Raw genomic sequence first — 18,406 nt, forward strand, 5'->3', positions numbered from 1 at the left:
TCTTTATTGTCAATACGGCATATACACAAGTATCAAAGTGAAAGTCTTGGATGCAATAATGTTGTGACAGGAAAGACCAGAATCCACAAAACATTACCTGCATACTATACATGTAATGCACAGTATTATCATGATATACATTACTATACAAAATGCACAATTACAAATACAGAATACATATTTAAAATTCATATACATTTTAAATGATGCTATGATCCTTTGAACAGTTCCTGTTATAGTAAAAGTAACAAAGCAGTGACTGGGTGGGTACAAGGATAGTCCACCCAAAAAATGAGAATTCTCTCATCATTTACTCACTTCATGCCATCTCAGATGAATATGACTTTCTTTCTTCACATAAACATAAACAAAGATTTTTAAGGAAATAATCCGTCTCTGTGAGTACATACACTCACCGGCCACTTTATTAGGTACACCTGTCCAACTGCTCGTTAACACTTAATTTCTAAGCAGCCAATCACATGGCGGCAACTACGTGCATTTAGGCATGTAGACATGGTCAAGACAATCTCCTGCAGTTCAAACCGATAATCAGTATGGGGAAGAAAGGTGATTTGAGTGACTTTGAACGTGGCATGATTGTTGGTGCCAGAAGGGCTGGTCTGAGTATTTCAGAAACTGCTAATCTACTGGGATTTTCACGCACAACCATCTCTAGGGTTTACAGAGAATGGTCCGAAAAAGAAAAAACATCCAGTGAGCGGCAGTTCTGTGGGCGGAAATGCCTTGTTGATGCTAGAGGTCAGAGGAGAATGGCCAGACTGGTTCGAGCTGATAGAAGGGCAACAGTGACTGAAATAACTACTCGTTACAACCGAGGTATGCAGCAAAGCATTTGTGAAGCCACAACACGCACAACCTTGAGGCGGATGGGCTACAACAGCAGAAGACTCCACCGGGTACCACTCATCTCCACTACAAATAGGAAAAAGAGGCTACAATTTGCAAGAGCTCACCAAAATTGAACAGTTGAAGACTGGAAAAATGTTGCCTGGTCTGATGAGTCTCGATTTCTGTTGAGACATTCAGATGTTAGAGTCAGAATTTGGCGTAAACAGAATGAGAACATGGAACCATCATGCCTTGTTACCACTGTGCAGGCTGGTGGTGGTGGTGTAATGGTGTGGGGGATGTTTTCCTGGCACACTTTAGGCCCCTTAGTGCCAATTGGGCATCGTTTAAATGCCACGGCCTACCTGAGCATTGTTTCTGACCATGTCCATCCCTTTATGGCCACCATGTACCCATCCTCTGATGGCTACTTCCACCATGTCACAAAGCTCTAATCATTTCAAATTGGTTTCTTGAACATGACAATGAGTTCACTGTACTAAAATGGCCTCCACAGTCACCAGATCTCAACCCAATAGAGCATCTTTGGGATGTGGTGGAACGGGAGATTCGCATCATGGATGTGCAGCCGACAAATCTGCGGCAACTGTGTGATGCCATCATGTCAATATGGACCAAACTCCCTGAGGAATGCTTCCAGCACCTTGTTGAATCTATGCCACCAAGAATTGAGGCAGTTCTTAAGGCAAAAGGGGGTCCAACCCGTTACTAGCATGGGGTACCTAATAAAGTGGCCGGTGAGTGTATAATACAAGTGGATTGTAATTCATGTACGTATGACAGTTGATCGGAAGTGATTTTTAATACGGTTTACATTATTAGTATTTTTCTTGTCTAGCCTATTGTTTCCCTCCAGAAGGCATTGATTCATCCACTGAGGTCGCATGGACATCACGGTCACTGTGTGTGATTTTTAAAGCATCTTTAGGACTCGCAGAGATGGATTACTTTCCTTAAAATCTTAATTCGTGTTTATCCGTAGAAAGAAAGTAAAATGCATGGGACAGCATGAGGGTGAGTAAAATAAGTGAGAATTGTATTTTTGGGTGAACTATCCCCTTAACATTCATATGCTGTTGGTATGCTAATCCATGATCAGCATAAACTAATATGAATAAAGTGCAACCTCTTGTGTACTTGTGAACTGTGTTTGTTTTGATCTAGAGGAAATTAAAATATTTGCTATTTTATAAAAACAGAATAAATCAGGTGTCTGAAGATCAAGATCCCAGTCATTCAAATGTGATGTGTCTGAACAAAGTAAGATTATTGTCTGATGTGGACAGTGGATCTCTGGTACTATCACTCCATCCTCTGTGTCAGCATCAGAATTTTGTTTATGGAAAAGCTGCTCAACTCCCTGGAAAATGAGAAAGGAAACATATTATAATCTAACAATACAAACTGATTTGAACTCCCACATACAGTAACAAGTTGAAGACTTAAAATATTTGTTTCAAACAAATTATATAAATGTTTTAAGGGATTTTACAGTACTAAATATTTACATCTGAGTCATGCACCATTTATCATCTGTAATACTGTTGTGTAACCAGTAGATGGCTGTTATAGCCCTATATAGAAACATATATCCATGGCTGTGTATAGGCTCTATCTATGCACAGCTGCACTACTACCTGAACTTCAGGCAGCTCCTTTGTTTCCTGTCTGCCATTATTGGACAAACTGATTAGTTCAGGTGTGCCTGAGTCAACGTTTTACTCATCAAAGAATCCTGAAAAATGGATCAGGGTTTCCTCTAAAATATGATTAAAATATCAACAACAGCATATCAGAATGATTTCTGAAGGATCATGTGACACTGAAGACTGGAGTAATGACGCTGATAATTCAGCTTTGCAATCACAGGAAATGACATTTTAAAATATTCAAATATAAAAGCGATTTTAAATTGTAATACAATTTCACAAAATTACTGGTTTCTGTATTTTTGTTTTGACTGCTTTAAAAAAAGTTTACTTGCTCTTAAAGTCAGAATTTTAATGGATCAAAATCTCTGGAACATATAATGCCTACCCAATGTATAGGTACCTTTATTATGAATGTTTGGACATATGAACACCATCAAAAAAAAAATAATAAGTGTTTCATATAGAGACATTAATATATAGAGAACGTTTTTTTATAAAGTCATTCTTCAGAATAATCACATGTATATGCAGCCCCCAGCCATACATTTACGCCACTTACTGATGAAAGTACGAGAACGATTTGATCAAGTTTTCACTGCTGATGAACTCTTCAAACCTTAGTAATACATGAACTCTAAAATATGTTTTTGAGGGTGCGTCTATGATGTCAAACAAAATGCGTAAATGTGCAAGAGTTGTTGATCCAGTACATCAGCCTTCAACAAATAAGTACATTCTTTCCTCTTGGCAAGAAGATTCCAGTTTGTTACAGTTGTAAAAAGAGTTCAGCTGCCTGTCAGCCTAACCAGCAAGATGATTCCAGTTTTTTGTTTGTCACAGTTGTAAACAGAGTTCAGCTGTCAGCCTAACCGTTTTTTTAGTCTAAAGATAAGTTTTCCACATTGCATAAGGACTCATGAATTCACTTTTTTCATTATCTTGTCTTTAATCAATAAAATTAATTACATCAATTAAACATCATAAATTGTGGCCAAAAAAGAAAATCACACAATGTCAGTTAACAACACAAAGAGAAACAATAATAAGCCGTTTCACCCACAAGACATGTCTAAAAACCTACAGGCATTCAGCAAACCTGCAGAGCTTCAGCTTGATTTCTGCCTGTAACAAATGCTGCTTATGTAAAAGGATTTTTTCTTCAATAATTTCCCTCAAACTATTCAAGTCTTTTCCTGGAGAGGAACAAAATTCATCAGTAAGCAGTTATCATATTGGTGCATCAATTCCACTCCCCGAGAGTCTTTTCATTGTAATGGGTTTATTGCGTTTAGGCAACATAAATTGATCTTACTTCAGCAGTACATAAAACGCTGAATTCATTTATTAGAAATAAAAACTCTGTATTTATTGATTGGCTGTCATCAGTTATCAAGGCACAAGAGAACATTTTTGGTCTGTCTGGTTGTGAATATTAGGTGATACAAAGTTCATGAGCGTCTTTTTAGACCACCAGACTAATTCCCACATTCACAGTAGAGAACGGATGTGCTCATCCCCAGACTAGCTTCACTGTGATTAGAGATACTTATATCAAATATGCTGTAAATTAAGAGGCTTCACTGCATAGGGACAGTGTGACCCTCTACAAGAGTGAACCCAGACTACGATCACTAAGAAGAGAAAAAAGACTTCAGAGTTTGCAGGAGGCCTGAGCAACTTTTGAATTTGTTCTTCTGTTAAGTGAATTACAGATGTATGAGCCAGCGTCCAACAGTTTGGGCAAGTCCACTCCCTGAAACACAGAAACAACAGCCTGAATGGGTGGTATAATCATTTAAAAATATTTTTTTACCCAGAGCTTCATGTACGCAAAGATATTTTTGTGACATATTTAATTTTTTAGGGCTGTCAGTTAAACGCGTTATTAACGCCGTTAACGCAAACCCATCTTAACGGCGTTAATTTTTTTATCGCGCGATTAACGGTCTTTTTGGCCTAGCAAACTTTGTAGGTTTTTTTCCACATGCTTTTGCAACAGGACGGCATGCGGGCCGCTGCGCTATGAAACCCATTCATTTCAATGGCTTGCGGCGCGCGAGGACGTTTTGAAAGCGCAAGCGGATCTAGCTAGACCGGAAACAAAACAACAGGCACGCCGCACACACTTGTTTGGGCTTGCGAGCCGGATGCGCGAGCGCGAATCTCTCTGCTCGCGCGCGGAATATAATGTGCCGAGCACGAATCTCTCTGCTCGAGTCGCGCGCGCTCTCAGATACACGCTGCTCTTGTAAGAATTTTCTCTGGGCTCACTCAGAGAATATGCCTGCACTTAAACGTTTCAGTGCAATCGCGAATCTCTCCTCTTCCCCAGCTAACAATTTTAGGTTATAAGAATGTTTTCATAACGTTCCCATTAAGTTATAAAAACGTTATTTCTGAATGTTATAGGAACGTTCAAAACGTCCAGTTTTGAGTGGATGACGAGCGTGAGACGCCGAAATGGATGCCAATAAGATTCTGAATGGAAAGTTTACTTTTAAAAAGTTGCCAAATGGTTCCATTGACAAGACCAAAGTGATCTGTGTGTTTTGTCGTTGTGAACTGAGCTATCATCATCGCAGCACGTCCAGTCTGAATACCACTTGATGATGACCAGCACACACACACACACACACACACACACACACACACACACACACACACACACACACACACACACACACACACACACACACACACACACACACACACACACACACACACACACACACACAGCTGATGCGAATTCTCCGCCCCCTCGTCAATATCAGGACCTCGTCAGTTCTAGTGTGAAATTGAACAGTATATGCCAATATTGTTTTCAATAAAAAACATTTGCACAAAGCAAGCCGATCCACTTTTCCATGTTGATAAGAGCATTAAAATGAGAAAAAAAATAATGGGACAAAAAGAAATCAAGAGACATTTAGAATAGATAAAAATGTGCGATTAAATGCGAGTTAACTATGACATTAATGCGATTAATCGCGATTAAATATTTTAATCGTTTGACAGCACTAATTTTTTCATAACATTTCATGACAATTCTCAGTCCCCATTTTAAGCCGGGTGCACACAGTACGATTTACAATAGTCCTTTATGACTGTTGCTTGTCAGACTGTATGAACATGATCCCCGCTGTAAGCCATGTCACACTGTGGGATCTCGGTTAATCAATGTTAGACTGTACGGCAGTTAAGACGTGTTGAAAAGGGGTGTATCCCTGCCTCTGCTTAATTATTTTTATCCCCGGTGGGGATAAATTTATCCCCCCCTCAAAGTGATCAGTGCTACTACACTAGTGGAGAGACGGATCACAAAACTTTTCACGGGTCCGTGCTCCGTTGTTTGATCAAAGTCAATTTTATTTTAAAATGCGCTCCTTCGGTTGGCTCTGGTATAGCGGCCGCAGCGCGATATTTTTTTTCACAGGATGGTAGGGAAAACTCATGAATATTCATTAGGGAACTCATCCCTGATTGGTCTTAACCCCAGTGACTGGTAGGTTTAGGGGCGGGGTTAGGGGTAGGTCATCAGACCCCCAGTGACGGGTAGGTTTAGGGGCGGAGTTAGGGGGTAGGTCATCAGACCAATCAGGGATGAGTTCCCTAATGAATATTCATGAGTCTTCCCCTACCATCCTGTGGAAAAAAAATATAGCGGCCGCAGCCTCTCTGTAATCACCTCTCTGCAGACTTGCTCAATGTCCCGCACACGGCGCTATCTGATTGGTTACTCCTCACGAGTAATAGCCTATCAACACTTGGCAGTGGAGCTGTGTGTCGGAGGCGTTTAGCGCGGCGCGGAGTGTTGCCAGATTGGGCGGTTTTGAATTTGATTGTGCGGGTAAAAAAGGGTTTGGGCGGGTGGTCAAAATTTGGGCTGGTTTGGGGTCATTTCGGCGGTTTTCAAACATCTGCATTTTAAAGTCTAATTGGTTAAAAAAATCGAAACTAAAGTGCATGTAGTCCATAAAATCAGTCATCATGACATTACTGTACACACACGCTCATGCAGAGTCAGCTGGCGTTAGTGTTGACATCACCGACGAGCACGCACTTTTAGCCAATCAGCGATCCGCAGGCAGACGCGATTGAACGCGAGAAGTTGTAGCTGTATTCAATTGATCGCTAGCCCCGTTCACACCGCCAGCGATTTTGTCGCTACAAGCCCCGTTCACACTACACGCGACCAAGCGACGCGATACCATTCATTTAAATGGTGAGCGGGCGACTTCCGGCGACACGCGCGACAGCAACCGTTGGCGACTAGATGGGGCGTGTCTGGCGACGCGATAAAGTTGAGAAATGTTTAACTTTATGCAAATGAAGAGCGATTTTCGCGAGCGACAACCAATAGGAGTGGAGCGCACGTGATCCTTCTCCTCAGCCCCTGGGCCTGCAGTGATAGCGGCAAGAAAGCTGATTCGCTGTCTTTTGGATGTCATACTAGTCAACCAGTAGTGGGAACGCCCACTAGCGACCTCATCGCCAGCGGCTGGCGACTTGCAGCGACAAAGTCGCGTGTAGTGTGAACGGGGCTACATGTCGCTTGTCTCTGTACTGTGAAGTCGCTTGTGGGCGTTCGTAGTGCTGTCGCTCTAATGTTATTGGTAGACTGCACGTCTAGCCATATATCTATACAAAATACCATCAGAAGTGACATATACAACTATATTATTTAATTTGACTAGGAATTAGGCTCAAAAGAAACAGTATGCTGTTGGGAGAGTGTTTTTATATTACCACCACAGCAGTGTTCAGTGGATTAGATCATTTACTAGATTAAAGATCGATCAATCAACAAATTAAACTCACTCATTCTGTCATAAATTACTAAAACTTCATTCGAATTTGACAAATAATCAATTTTCTTGTCCCTAATAGTCAACATAATGCAGGGAAACTGTAAAATGATCTGCAGCATTGCTAAACTTGCATCATAAAATTACAACACTCATACTATAAATGTATATGAATTAAACTCACTGAGACTGTCAACAGTTTCTTTTCCATTCGTCATTTTATTATATCCATGTATGTGGTTACAGTCAAATCATATAAAACAGTGAAATCTCCCACAAACTCTTCTGTCTTGCCTGCACTCCACGTGAGCTCCACTGAAAGTCTTCTTTCCTATTGGTTGTCGCTCGCGAAAATCGCTTCTCATTTGCATAAAGTTGAAATTTCTCAAATTTGTCTCTTGTCGCTTGACGGTAGAGATCCACTTTTGCGACACGACTGTAGCGTGGTGTCGCGACGCCTCCCCACATTTGTACATTGATGGGCGTTCCTCAAGTTTACCGCTATGGGCGTGGTTTTGAGCCAGCGGCCAGTCTAGAACAGAGGACCTGCGAGAGACTTCCCCCCGTCTACATATGCTCTGCTTCTATTGGATAGTCGCGTCGCGTTCAACGGAATTCATTTGCATAAAGATGGGCATCGGCCATAGACAGTATAAGAAATGGACAGAGCCATCTCATTGGAACTCAGTTGAGACAGTTGAAGCCCATTTTTAGCGATTTCTGAGCACTTCCGTTCCTGACGCGCAGACTCAAACCGACTCAAACTAAGCTTGATGACGTGAGCGACCTGTCTGACAGACGTTACTCTTCTAGTAGCTGTGCGTGAAAATTGCCAACGTTAATCTTGCAGAGACGGGGAACTTGAGCAAAGAGTTCTTTGGCGTGAGTGAGCAGGAGTAAGTATTCCGTTGCCTTTATGAACTCATTATCTATGGGCTTCTCCCTTGACGGGACGTCCCCCCGATCACCTGCGAGCTTCTCCTCCTGTCTGTACGGTAATTTCTGTACAGCGCGACAGAGAGTCAAGTGGTTATGACGCAATCGTTAGCCTATTTTTACTAAAACTGTTTCTACGGGGCCATAATGTAACATAGAAGGTAATGGAGCACTTTATACATTGTCGTGTTTCTTTAGAAATAAATAATGGACAAATGGAGTCTTTAAACGCCTCAGATGTAAAGTTATTCGCTGTCAAAGTGACGCCAAAATGAATGGGAGTCAATGGAAATGCTAACGCAAGTGAAGTTCTGCTACAACATGGCGGCACCCGGCCGGCTTCAACTTCCGGTCGATGGATTACCCCCTTGGCATCGGCCAGCTTTTTGACGCGCAGCATTTTTCCAAATGAAGCGCCGCCTTCCCGGGATGCTTTGCGGGCGCGTTAAAGTCACGTGACGTCACCCATAGGAATAAAGTGGAGCGCGGCGCAACAGAAGTGTCGCACGGACAAGTGGATCTGCACCGTGACACGCCCACATTCTGTCGCCAACGGTCACTGTCGCTCGTGTTGCCGGATGTCGCCAGCGCTCCATTGAAATGAATGGGATCATGTCGCTTTGTCGCTGGAGGTGTGAACGGGGCTTTAAGGCAAAGTGACATAGCCTACTATACAAAAGAGTGTAGCTACAGTAGTGAGCAACTCTTAAAAACGCACACGTGGAAGGAGATCATTCTATGGTGAATATAACTCTGAGAGGAGAGCACAGTTGAATGACTTGAATTGAAATCAAATATGGGACGATTCCTGTCCATGTCATATGTGCACACTAGCCTAACCAAACATCTGCAACTTTATACCATCCAGACCAGACTGCACTCTACTTGTCCCTGACAGCTGCTGAAAAAGGTTTGAATCAACGATGAATCCGTTTTGACTGCTAAATTCTGCGTTATGTTCTGCAATGTGTACTTCCGAGGGTTAAAGTCATCGGTTCATTTCTTGATTGCCGTTTTGACAGTGTCCACCTGGACATTTTAATTATTGCCCTGTTTTGATCTGTTTTGCTGGAAAATTTATTTATTTATTTTATTTTATTTTATCATCTTTATTTTGTTTTAAGGATATACAAATTGTGCTTATCAACCTTAAATGACATGGTAATGAAATTATATCACATTATTTTGGCAGTAAAATTTTGGGCGTTTTTTTCTTGTAGTGGCCGGGTTTTGGTGAGCTTTTGGGCTGGAAATCACCGTCCCAATCTGGCAACACTCGCGCGGTAGACGCGAATTGGCTTTATGCCACAGCTTCACTACTTCCTGAACTTCAGCCAGCCCTTTGTTTCCTGTCTGTCATTATTGGACAAACTGATTATTCCAGGTGTGCCTGGCCTCAGTAACAATAATCAGGCACACCTGGATTAATCAGTTTGTCCAATAATGACAGACAGGAAACAAAGGGCTGGCTGAAGTTCAGGAAGTAGTGAAGCTGTGCATAAAGCCTATTGACACAGATAATGCATCTGTCTTTTCTATCATTTCACTGTAGCTCAGCATCGCGATGTAACGTTAACGTTGTTACTTTAACAGCAGTACAACTGTTTCTACTGTGATGGTTTAACTTTGCAATCAATCCATGGTTCAGCAGACTGATAGAAGGAGCCTAGCCTAAACTAAGTAAAGCGTTGTAATGTGAACTGTCAGTGCGAATGTGCGATTAACAATAAAATCCGAAATGGACCATGCACCCACTGGAAAGCTGCCGATTTTCCCACAGGAAAGCAGAAAGAGACTGTTTTCCTAGTATGATGAAAAGGCCTACACTATAGCCTATTTATGTTTAAGTTGACACTACATTGTGCCATTTAATTTTGCCCTTCATAAATAAGTGTTTTTACATGTCAAGCCGAGTGGCACTATCCATGGTACTGGGAGGGGGATTTAATTCTTGCGTGTTTTTTCGTTGTGCGTGATCACAGTTCATATAAGCTATTAGAGTAAAAATATTGCATAGGCTACTTCATGAGTTAATAAGAAAAAAGATTTTACAATTCCTGCAATTGCAGTGATGAAGTTCATGTTCTCATGATTTATTTTTATGAATAAAACTTTTTCAAAACATCCCCCCCTCTGTTTTTTTCACAAATCGCACCCATGCACACAAGACACGTAGGTGGTTTTATATGAAGGTAAATCAGTAGCTAAACTCGAGAGCACGTAGATGTGAATTTGAGAACTTGTTCAATAAATATTCGCACGTGTACGCGAACATTTACACTCACAGCTCCAATGTGAAAACCTGTAAAATAAAAATCTGAACTTGAACGCTGAGATTTGCACTCGGAGACTATAACAAACCTGTATTCTGAATTTGAAGCTGCAGACAAGCAGTCACAATTGTGTAAAATGCCATTCACAAAGATACAACGACAGACACAAACTTGTAATACAAATTTGCACTTCTTCTAACATTCAAATTCGCAGTACAACCTCAAATTGGCACTTGCAACTTCGGTGAGAGCGGAAGGGGGGCGGGAGCGGGGGTGTTTGAAGGAGACGTTTTATTGGTTGGCGCCTAGCCAATGAAATGGGACTTTAATTGTACGCGATGATGTCACGAAACCCACCTCCTCGTGAATGTTCTGAAACGCTAACATGGCTTAATGCATTAGACTAATTTAAAAGACATAAATGATATTATCAAACTTAGTAAACACAATAATGCATTCTACAAAAAAGCAGATGAGCACAGAATATGAACGCAACACGTTAACTTAAGACAGTGGTATTAAAAGACCAAACTCAGGAAACACCATAAATAAAGCATACAGAAAAGCAATTGAGCAGAAAATGAACGCAACTCGTTTAATTGTACGTTAAGCATTTTCCTCTCATAGGAAACCAAGAAAACGCTTAATGAGGCTTAATGGACCAACAGTTATAAAAAAAAAAAAATCTAAAAAAAATCGTTATACATTATTAATAAAACACAGGCAGCTGGTTTATTTGCACTGAACACAAATTTGCTTTCTTTCGTCATATTCTGTGCTCATCTGCTTTTCTGTAGTATGCATTATTAGTATGGTGTTAATATCACTAAGTTTGATAATATCATTTATGTCTTTTAAATTAGTCTAATGCATTAAGCCATGTTAGCGTTTCAGAACATCCACGAGGAGGCGGGTTTCGTGACATCATCGCGTACAATAGAAGTCCCATTTCATTGGCTAGGCGCCAACCAATAAAACGGCTCCTTCGAACACCCCCGCTCCCGCCCCCCTTCCGCTCTCACCGCCACTGAGTTACAAGTGCACAAATCAGTTTTGCACCTCATATATCACGAAAAGAGTAGCAAAAGTCAAGGCGCGAAATTTGAATTTGCAGTGACAGATTTGAGAAGTTGCAAGTGCCAATTTGAGGTTGTACTGCGAATTTGAATGTTAGAAGAAGTGCAAATATATTTTACATGTTTGTGACTGTCATTGTATTTCTGTGAATGGCATTTTACACATTTGTGACTGCTTATCTGCAGCTTCAGATTCAGAATACAGGTTTGTGACTATTGTCTGCGAGTGCAAAACTCAACTTCAGATTTTTATTTAACAGGTTTTCACATTGGAGCTGTGAGTGTAAATGTTCACATACAAGTACGAATATTTATTGTACAAGTTCTCAAATTCACATCTACGTGCTCTCGAGTTTAGCTACTGATTTACCTTCATAGTTTTACATCTATCCGTGACGTGAGCTGAATTACATGCGGGATTGAAATGTTGGCTGGCAAACAAAAACAATCTCTAGCTTTAATTTTGATCATGGTTCTCTTGAAAAGGTAAAAAACGAAGACGATGTGTGTGGAGCAAGTGGTGATTTGTTGTATCAGTAATTGCATCATTAGGTTCTGTGCTCCTATTGGTTTTGATTTGATGGTTGTCATAGAAGTCACATTACAGGACTGCGCTTCAAATCTTCTGACACTGCAATCAAATTTTTACCTCAGATGAAATTCTGGCAATGCGTCCCCTTGGAATTATAAGGTTCTATCTGACATTTTTGTCAAAATTGAGTTATTCACATATTCATATTCTGTGACAACTTATTTACATTATGTGATGTGTTTTTTTAAGTTGTGTACATTGTGTGACTTTTTATTGAAAAAACAAAAAGGTTCTATCTACGAAGTTGAACTAACTTGGCTCTATAAGGTTCTATCTGCGTGAGCCAATCAGCACTTCGAATGCACAGAAGAGGACCAATCAGGATCAACTTTATATGTCATGTCGCCGGCTTTTTCCTTGAAGACAAGAAGAAACCCCATAAAGGCATAATGCTATACATTTACAGTAAATTAAATATTCACTAAATTGTGTAGTGTTATGAAGTGGCTTAACGCTATATTTGGCCATTTTCTTTATAGTGTATTGGTTATTATTATTAATTATTAATGAGGTTATTATTAATAACTATTATTATTATAGTTATTATTATCTGAATTATACAAATATGCAGTGAGTAAATTGAATATTAAAAAAAAAACATTTAACATGCAAGTGTGTGTGTGTGTGTGTGTGTGTGTGTGTGTGTGCGAGTGTGTGAAAATGTGTGTGTGTGTGTGTGTGTGAGTGTGTGTATTTTTGAGAAAGTGTGCGAGTGAGTGTGTGTGTGTGCGAGTGTGTGTGTGTGTGTGTGTGTGTGTGTGAAAGTGTGTGACAGCGTGTGGGTTTCTTATTCTTAATAAAAAAATTATATCGTTATAAGGATAAAACTGCTTAAATCAACCCTCAATGTATTCACAAAATAAATGGGCAGCTGTTTCTTCAACAATACCACAAAATAAGCAACTTTCATCAATATCAAGATATTTACAGATAGATTAATTAAACGTGTCGTTCATCTTTTAAGTTGTTGCGCTTGTGATAACGCGTCGTAGGTCACATGATAACGTCAACATGGCGATGATGTCCGGATCGCATTCATACTCAACGAGATTTGGCTATAAAGTACCTACTCTTTTAGCGCTCGTTAAGTAAGCTACTTATTGAAATTAAGTACCTACTCATTGAGTATGCGGTTTCGGACGCAGCCAGAGTGTGTGTGTGTGTGATTAAAAAATTTGTCTGACATTTTTTGTGATCATATAGTCAGTGAATAATTTTTCAATGATTATTAAACTTTATGAATTAATTTGCTGAAGCATGTCGATTTTCTTGTAGTTTTTAAAATCTTGAAATGTCTTAATTTTTACAATATTAAGCCTTAAAGGTCAAATAGGTAACAATTTAATTGATGGGGTCTTAATTCCAACAATAAACTTTAGCATGTTATTTCAGCCATACTGATGTCTAGAGAGAAAGCCATTTTACATGGCCCACTTTAGCTGGAGTAAAGTCCTGCTCAGATGTATTACAGTAGCTGCTTTCTGTCTAAACAAAAGAAAGATTAAAGTAACAATTTCTGCAATAATGTGTTTAATTACCCAACATATTGGTAACGAAAATTAAGATTCTGCACTGGACAAAATATTTAGACCTACCTTGCTTAATTTGAAATGTCCTAAACACATGGAAGTGCAAAAAAATATGAAATAAATGCCATAGAAAGGATAAAATTTTACTTTCTAACACATGTTGAGACATTGTTACAACATTAATTTTATATTTAATGTTCAAATAATGTTTTGGCAGATAGAACCTTATAATTCTAAGCGAAAAGTGTTTTTTTAGAATTAGAAGGTTCTATCTGCATTTGACCCATTCTAAAAAAAAAACATTTACAAATTTGAGAGGATTTTGATATTGTATATTTAGAACACATGTAGGGTCCCTGTTATTTTCATGTTTGAAAGAAACTTGTTCCCCATATAAACTTTCCTATATGTAATGCAAAAACTTTGAAGCTCAATATCTCAAAACTGCTCAGAACGCAGATAGAACCTTATAATTCCAAGGGGACGAATGGTCATTAATCGGCTGTCGGTAAACATATCAAAATAATTGTCAAAGACATCTTTTAGGATTTATAAAATTTGTCTCAGACAGCCAAATCGTGGTCAAAATCACGCAGTGTGACTGTGAACCAAAGTTCAGATTGTTATGAAGAATGTCACATGACTAATGCCAGTATGCATTGATTGGCTGCTGATTTTACAAGTCCCTAATTTGAAGGTTCTCTAAATGATTACTAAAATCAAAAGCAGAGGGAGAACAATTTGTTTAATTTATGTTTAGTTAGTAAACTTTTTTTTCTTTCTGAAGCTGATCATTACCTTATACTCCCTTACGGTATAACTACTGATCAAATAATGCAGACTTCTTTCCGAAAACATAAAATCTTACTGACCCCAAACTTTTGAAGGGTGGTGTACTTTACAGAAAGCCCCAATTAAGAAGATACACAATCATCCAGCAAAATCAGTAATTTGGTGTAACATCACCTATCAAAACCAAGTTGTTTTGGGTAGGGCTAGTAAAATGATGCATTTACAGACCAGAACTTTCAAAAAGAAAAACCCAGATGACAGAAACATTTACAGAAAAAATAAGTACAGACACAGTCGTGTTGGACTTACAGTATGGATTCCCAGTCCGTGCAACATATAGACCACATCTTCAGTTGCAACATTCCCAGAAGCCCCCTGGGCATAAGGGCAGCCGCCTAACCCTGCAACAGATGAGTCCACGACACTTACCCCATTCTAGAATAGATCGCAGGAAACAAAAGTGTTTTGTATTTAAAAAGTAGTTGCTCATTTTAAGAATGTGAAAAATAACAGAATGCACGGTATGTATGCAAAGAGCAGGTCTCAATAGAAAATTATAGCTGCAAGCATCGAGGATGGGCCCAAGCCATGACACCACCGTCACCCCGATGATACACACACACACAGGTTATTATAGTTTTGATATACAGGTTAATATATTATATTAATTATTGAGGTACACAAGCTTATAAATCATACAGAATGAGTTTTTTTGAAAATGTAAAAATGCAGAAAGTTCTATGACAATAGTATATTTTTTACCAAAAAGCACGCACGCACGCATAATGCATTAATTATCTAAAAAAAAAAAAAAGTATTCTTTAGAAGATACGAGACTCTTCCAGTTTCCCATTTGTCATTATTTTAATCCCTGTCATTATTTTAATCCCTCGCCATTTCAACACCGTTCAAGATACCCAACACACGTTCGCAATTTAGCATCTTCACTATATAGGCATCATGTTGAGAAAGTTTGGTGTAAATTGTATGAAGCCATTTGGTGCAGTAGTTAAAAATTAAGAGCTTGATTAAAAAAAAAAATTCACATCCAAACAAAAATATACTTCCTAAACTAAAAACTAAACTTCCTAAACTAAAAAGTTGTCCGGCTTGGTGAGAACAATATATGTACCGAATTTAGGGATTGTAGGTAAAACGGACACACAGCTGAAGTTTCATTAAAATCAATGTACGCAGATGTTATTAAAAATTTCCTGTTTCCCTTTTTCGCCAAACCGTCCAAAATAGAAAAAAATATGCTAGCAATTCTGCATCAATGTCTTGGCTTCACGCTTACCAAGTTTGGTGGCCATCGTATGAATCCCCTAGGAGGAATATATCAAATTCCAGTGCATGCGTTTTTGAAACAACCCATAATAGCCGACTTCCTGTTTGTCTGGTGAATGAATATGAGAGTGAAAGTTGCTTGGCACGATCTATAAGTGTATGAAGTTTGGTTACTGTAGGTGAAAAATAGTGTGCTACAGAGCCCCCCTAATACAGCCATATAAAAGGGTGCGCCATAGAGCCCCCCTCATGTCAACTTGTGCCCGGCCCTGAAGGCGGACAATTCCAACGTGTGCAAAGTTTCAAGAGTTTTTGAGCATGATAAGGTCCACAAAAGTGCCGAAAAGGTCGGAATTTTTTTTTCACCTTAGGAAAACAATAGGGCCCAAGCCCTAAGGGGCAAATACAATAAAACAATACAAATATAGTACAAAATATCAATCATGACAGACAGGCAAAGAGACATTAGGCATGATTCCACACACCCTCTGACTCACTCACCTGTAATGCCACAAGTATGTTAGCAAGTGCTTGTCCATAAGTGTCATGACAATGAACTGCTAAAGCCTCCACAGGAACCTCTTTTTTCACAGCATTCAACATCTCCGACATGCCACCCGGAGTGCCTACTCCGATGGTATCGCCAAGTGAAATCTCATAGCACCCCATGGAATACAGTCGCTTAGCAACCTCTGCCACTTTGTTTGGCGATACCTTCCCTTCATATGGACAACCGAGCACACACGACACATAGCTTGGAAAAACAGAGCAAAAGAGGATTTTTCAACAATAAGAGCACAGTAATTTTAACTTTTTGCACACTAGGTTATGAAAAATAAATAAGTGAGACAAACTGCAATCCGTGTTTGTCTCACCCTCTCACAGGAACTCCCTCTTGTTTGGCCGCTTTCATCACCTCCTCAAAGCGCACGAGACTCTCATCCACTGAACAGTTTATGTTCTTCTTGCTGAAAAGCTCTGATGCAGCACCAAATATTGCCACCTCTTTTGCACCAGCCTTCACCTGAGATAAAAATAATATATATCAAAAATACAGCAGAAACTGTACACTGCAACAGTACTACCATTTAAAATCACTGTTTTCTATTTTAATACGTTTTAAAATGTAATTTATTCTTGTGATAGCAAGGTTGAATTTTGAGCATCATGTCTTAAGTGTCTCATGATGCTTCAGAAATCCTCCTAATATGCGGATTTGGTGCTCAAGAAAAATGTCTTATTTTTATCAATGTTGTTAACAGTTTACTGATTAATATTTTTTGTAGAAACCATGATACAAATTCCCCCAGGATTCTTAGAAAAACAGAAAGTTCAAAAGAACACCATTTATTTGAAATAGATTTTTTTGTAACAATGTAAAAATCTTTGCTGTCATTTTGATCAATTTAACGCATCCTTATGCTGAACAACAGTATTAATTCTGTTAAATCTAGTTTACTTCTATTAAATCTTACTGACCAAAATCTTTTGAATGATAGTATAAAAACATATTTTGTACAGCACTAGCACATGACAGTCTGCTGTTATTCACTCACAGCAGCCAGGAATCCCTTCAGATTAGGGGTTAGAACGGGGTAATTCACGCCAGGTTTCTTGTGGAGACCACGCATCACTTCCTCTTGATCAGCCATCTGCCAATCAAATGCAGCCAAACTTCAATGGTTACATCAAAGATCCTCTCATAATTCCCTATTTTATTGCATTTTATTTTGTGAAGGTCTATTAATGTAATGTTTGCATGCTTCATTGGTGTGTGCTGTAGCTCACCTGAGGGACCCATTTAGGTGAAACAAAACTTGTGGCCTCAATGACAGGAAGTCCCGCCTCAGAGAGCATATCAATCAGACGGATCTTCACTTCAGTGGAAACTATAGCCTGATGGACACAGAAATTATATTGCTCCTCTAATTCACATCACATGGTTCCCAGAACTTCTCACACTAATACATTTCCATGAACTATCATTTTCGATTACTTGAAATGTTTTTTAACAAATAATAAATATATATATATATATATATATATATATATATATATTAAAAGGTAATTCAAATTTCTATACCTAACTATACCTTTGAAATTCCATGATATTTGCAAGACTGACTTGATTTACTCGAGACACCCGTGTTTGACAGTTGGTAAACTCAAAACAGAAGTTATAACCACATTGCACATTGTCATGTTGGATTGTGATGCAGGCTGATTAATAAACTGAAGGATCTTCACCTTCTCATTCTGGAGTCCATCTCGGGGTCCAACCTCCACAATCTTAACCCTCTCTGGGAATGACTGAGTGGCAGACACACTGACCTGTCAAATCACACACAAAAAAATAGACAAACACGCACACAAAAGGGCAAATACAAACCACATAACATCGTCCCATTCAGAGCAGCAAATAAAAACTTACGGATCTGAGCACGACGGCAGCAAAGGAGTGCAGAGCAGGTCGGTGAACCCGAACAGAAGCGAACGGACCAGGACCAACTCTCATCATAAGCGCCGCCATCTTCACACGCCCCCATTAGCCCTGACGTCATAACACCATATATGCATTTAGATCTCGCGAT

At 39.4% G+C, this 18,406-nt stretch overlaps 1 protein-coding gene across 1 annotated transcript; it reads right to left on the bottom strand.

Annotated features, from left to right (window-relative positions):
- Window positions 1-4,121: 4,121 nt before the first annotated feature.
- hmgcl (3-hydroxy-3-methylglutaryl-CoA lyase) lies at window positions 4,122-18,383 on the bottom strand. Its single transcript, XM_056264361.1, has 8 exons — window positions 18,247-18,383; window positions 18,063-18,146; window positions 17,604-17,711; window positions 17,372-17,467; window positions 16,691-16,839; window positions 16,317-16,569; window positions 14,838-14,963; window positions 4,122-4,278 (listed from the first exon to the last, which is right to left on the bottom strand). The coding sequence occupies exons 1-8, from the start codon at window positions 18,343-18,345 to the stop codon at window positions 4,177-4,179; spliced, it is 1,017 nt and encodes a 338-aa protein (XP_056120336.1). The 5' UTR covers window positions 18,346-18,383; the 3' UTR covers window positions 4,122-4,176.
- Between the last annotated feature and the right edge of the window lie 23 nt (window positions 18,384-18,406).

This window comes from Rhinichthys klamathensis, unplaced genomic scaffold (genome assembly GCF_029890125.1).
Source record: "Rhinichthys klamathensis goyatoka isolate OS25496 unplaced genomic scaffold, OSU_Roscu_1.1 h1tg000220l_1, whole genome shotgun sequence".
NCBI classification, from domain to species: Eukaryota; Metazoa; Chordata; class Actinopteri; order Cypriniformes; family Leuciscidae; genus Rhinichthys; species Rhinichthys klamathensis.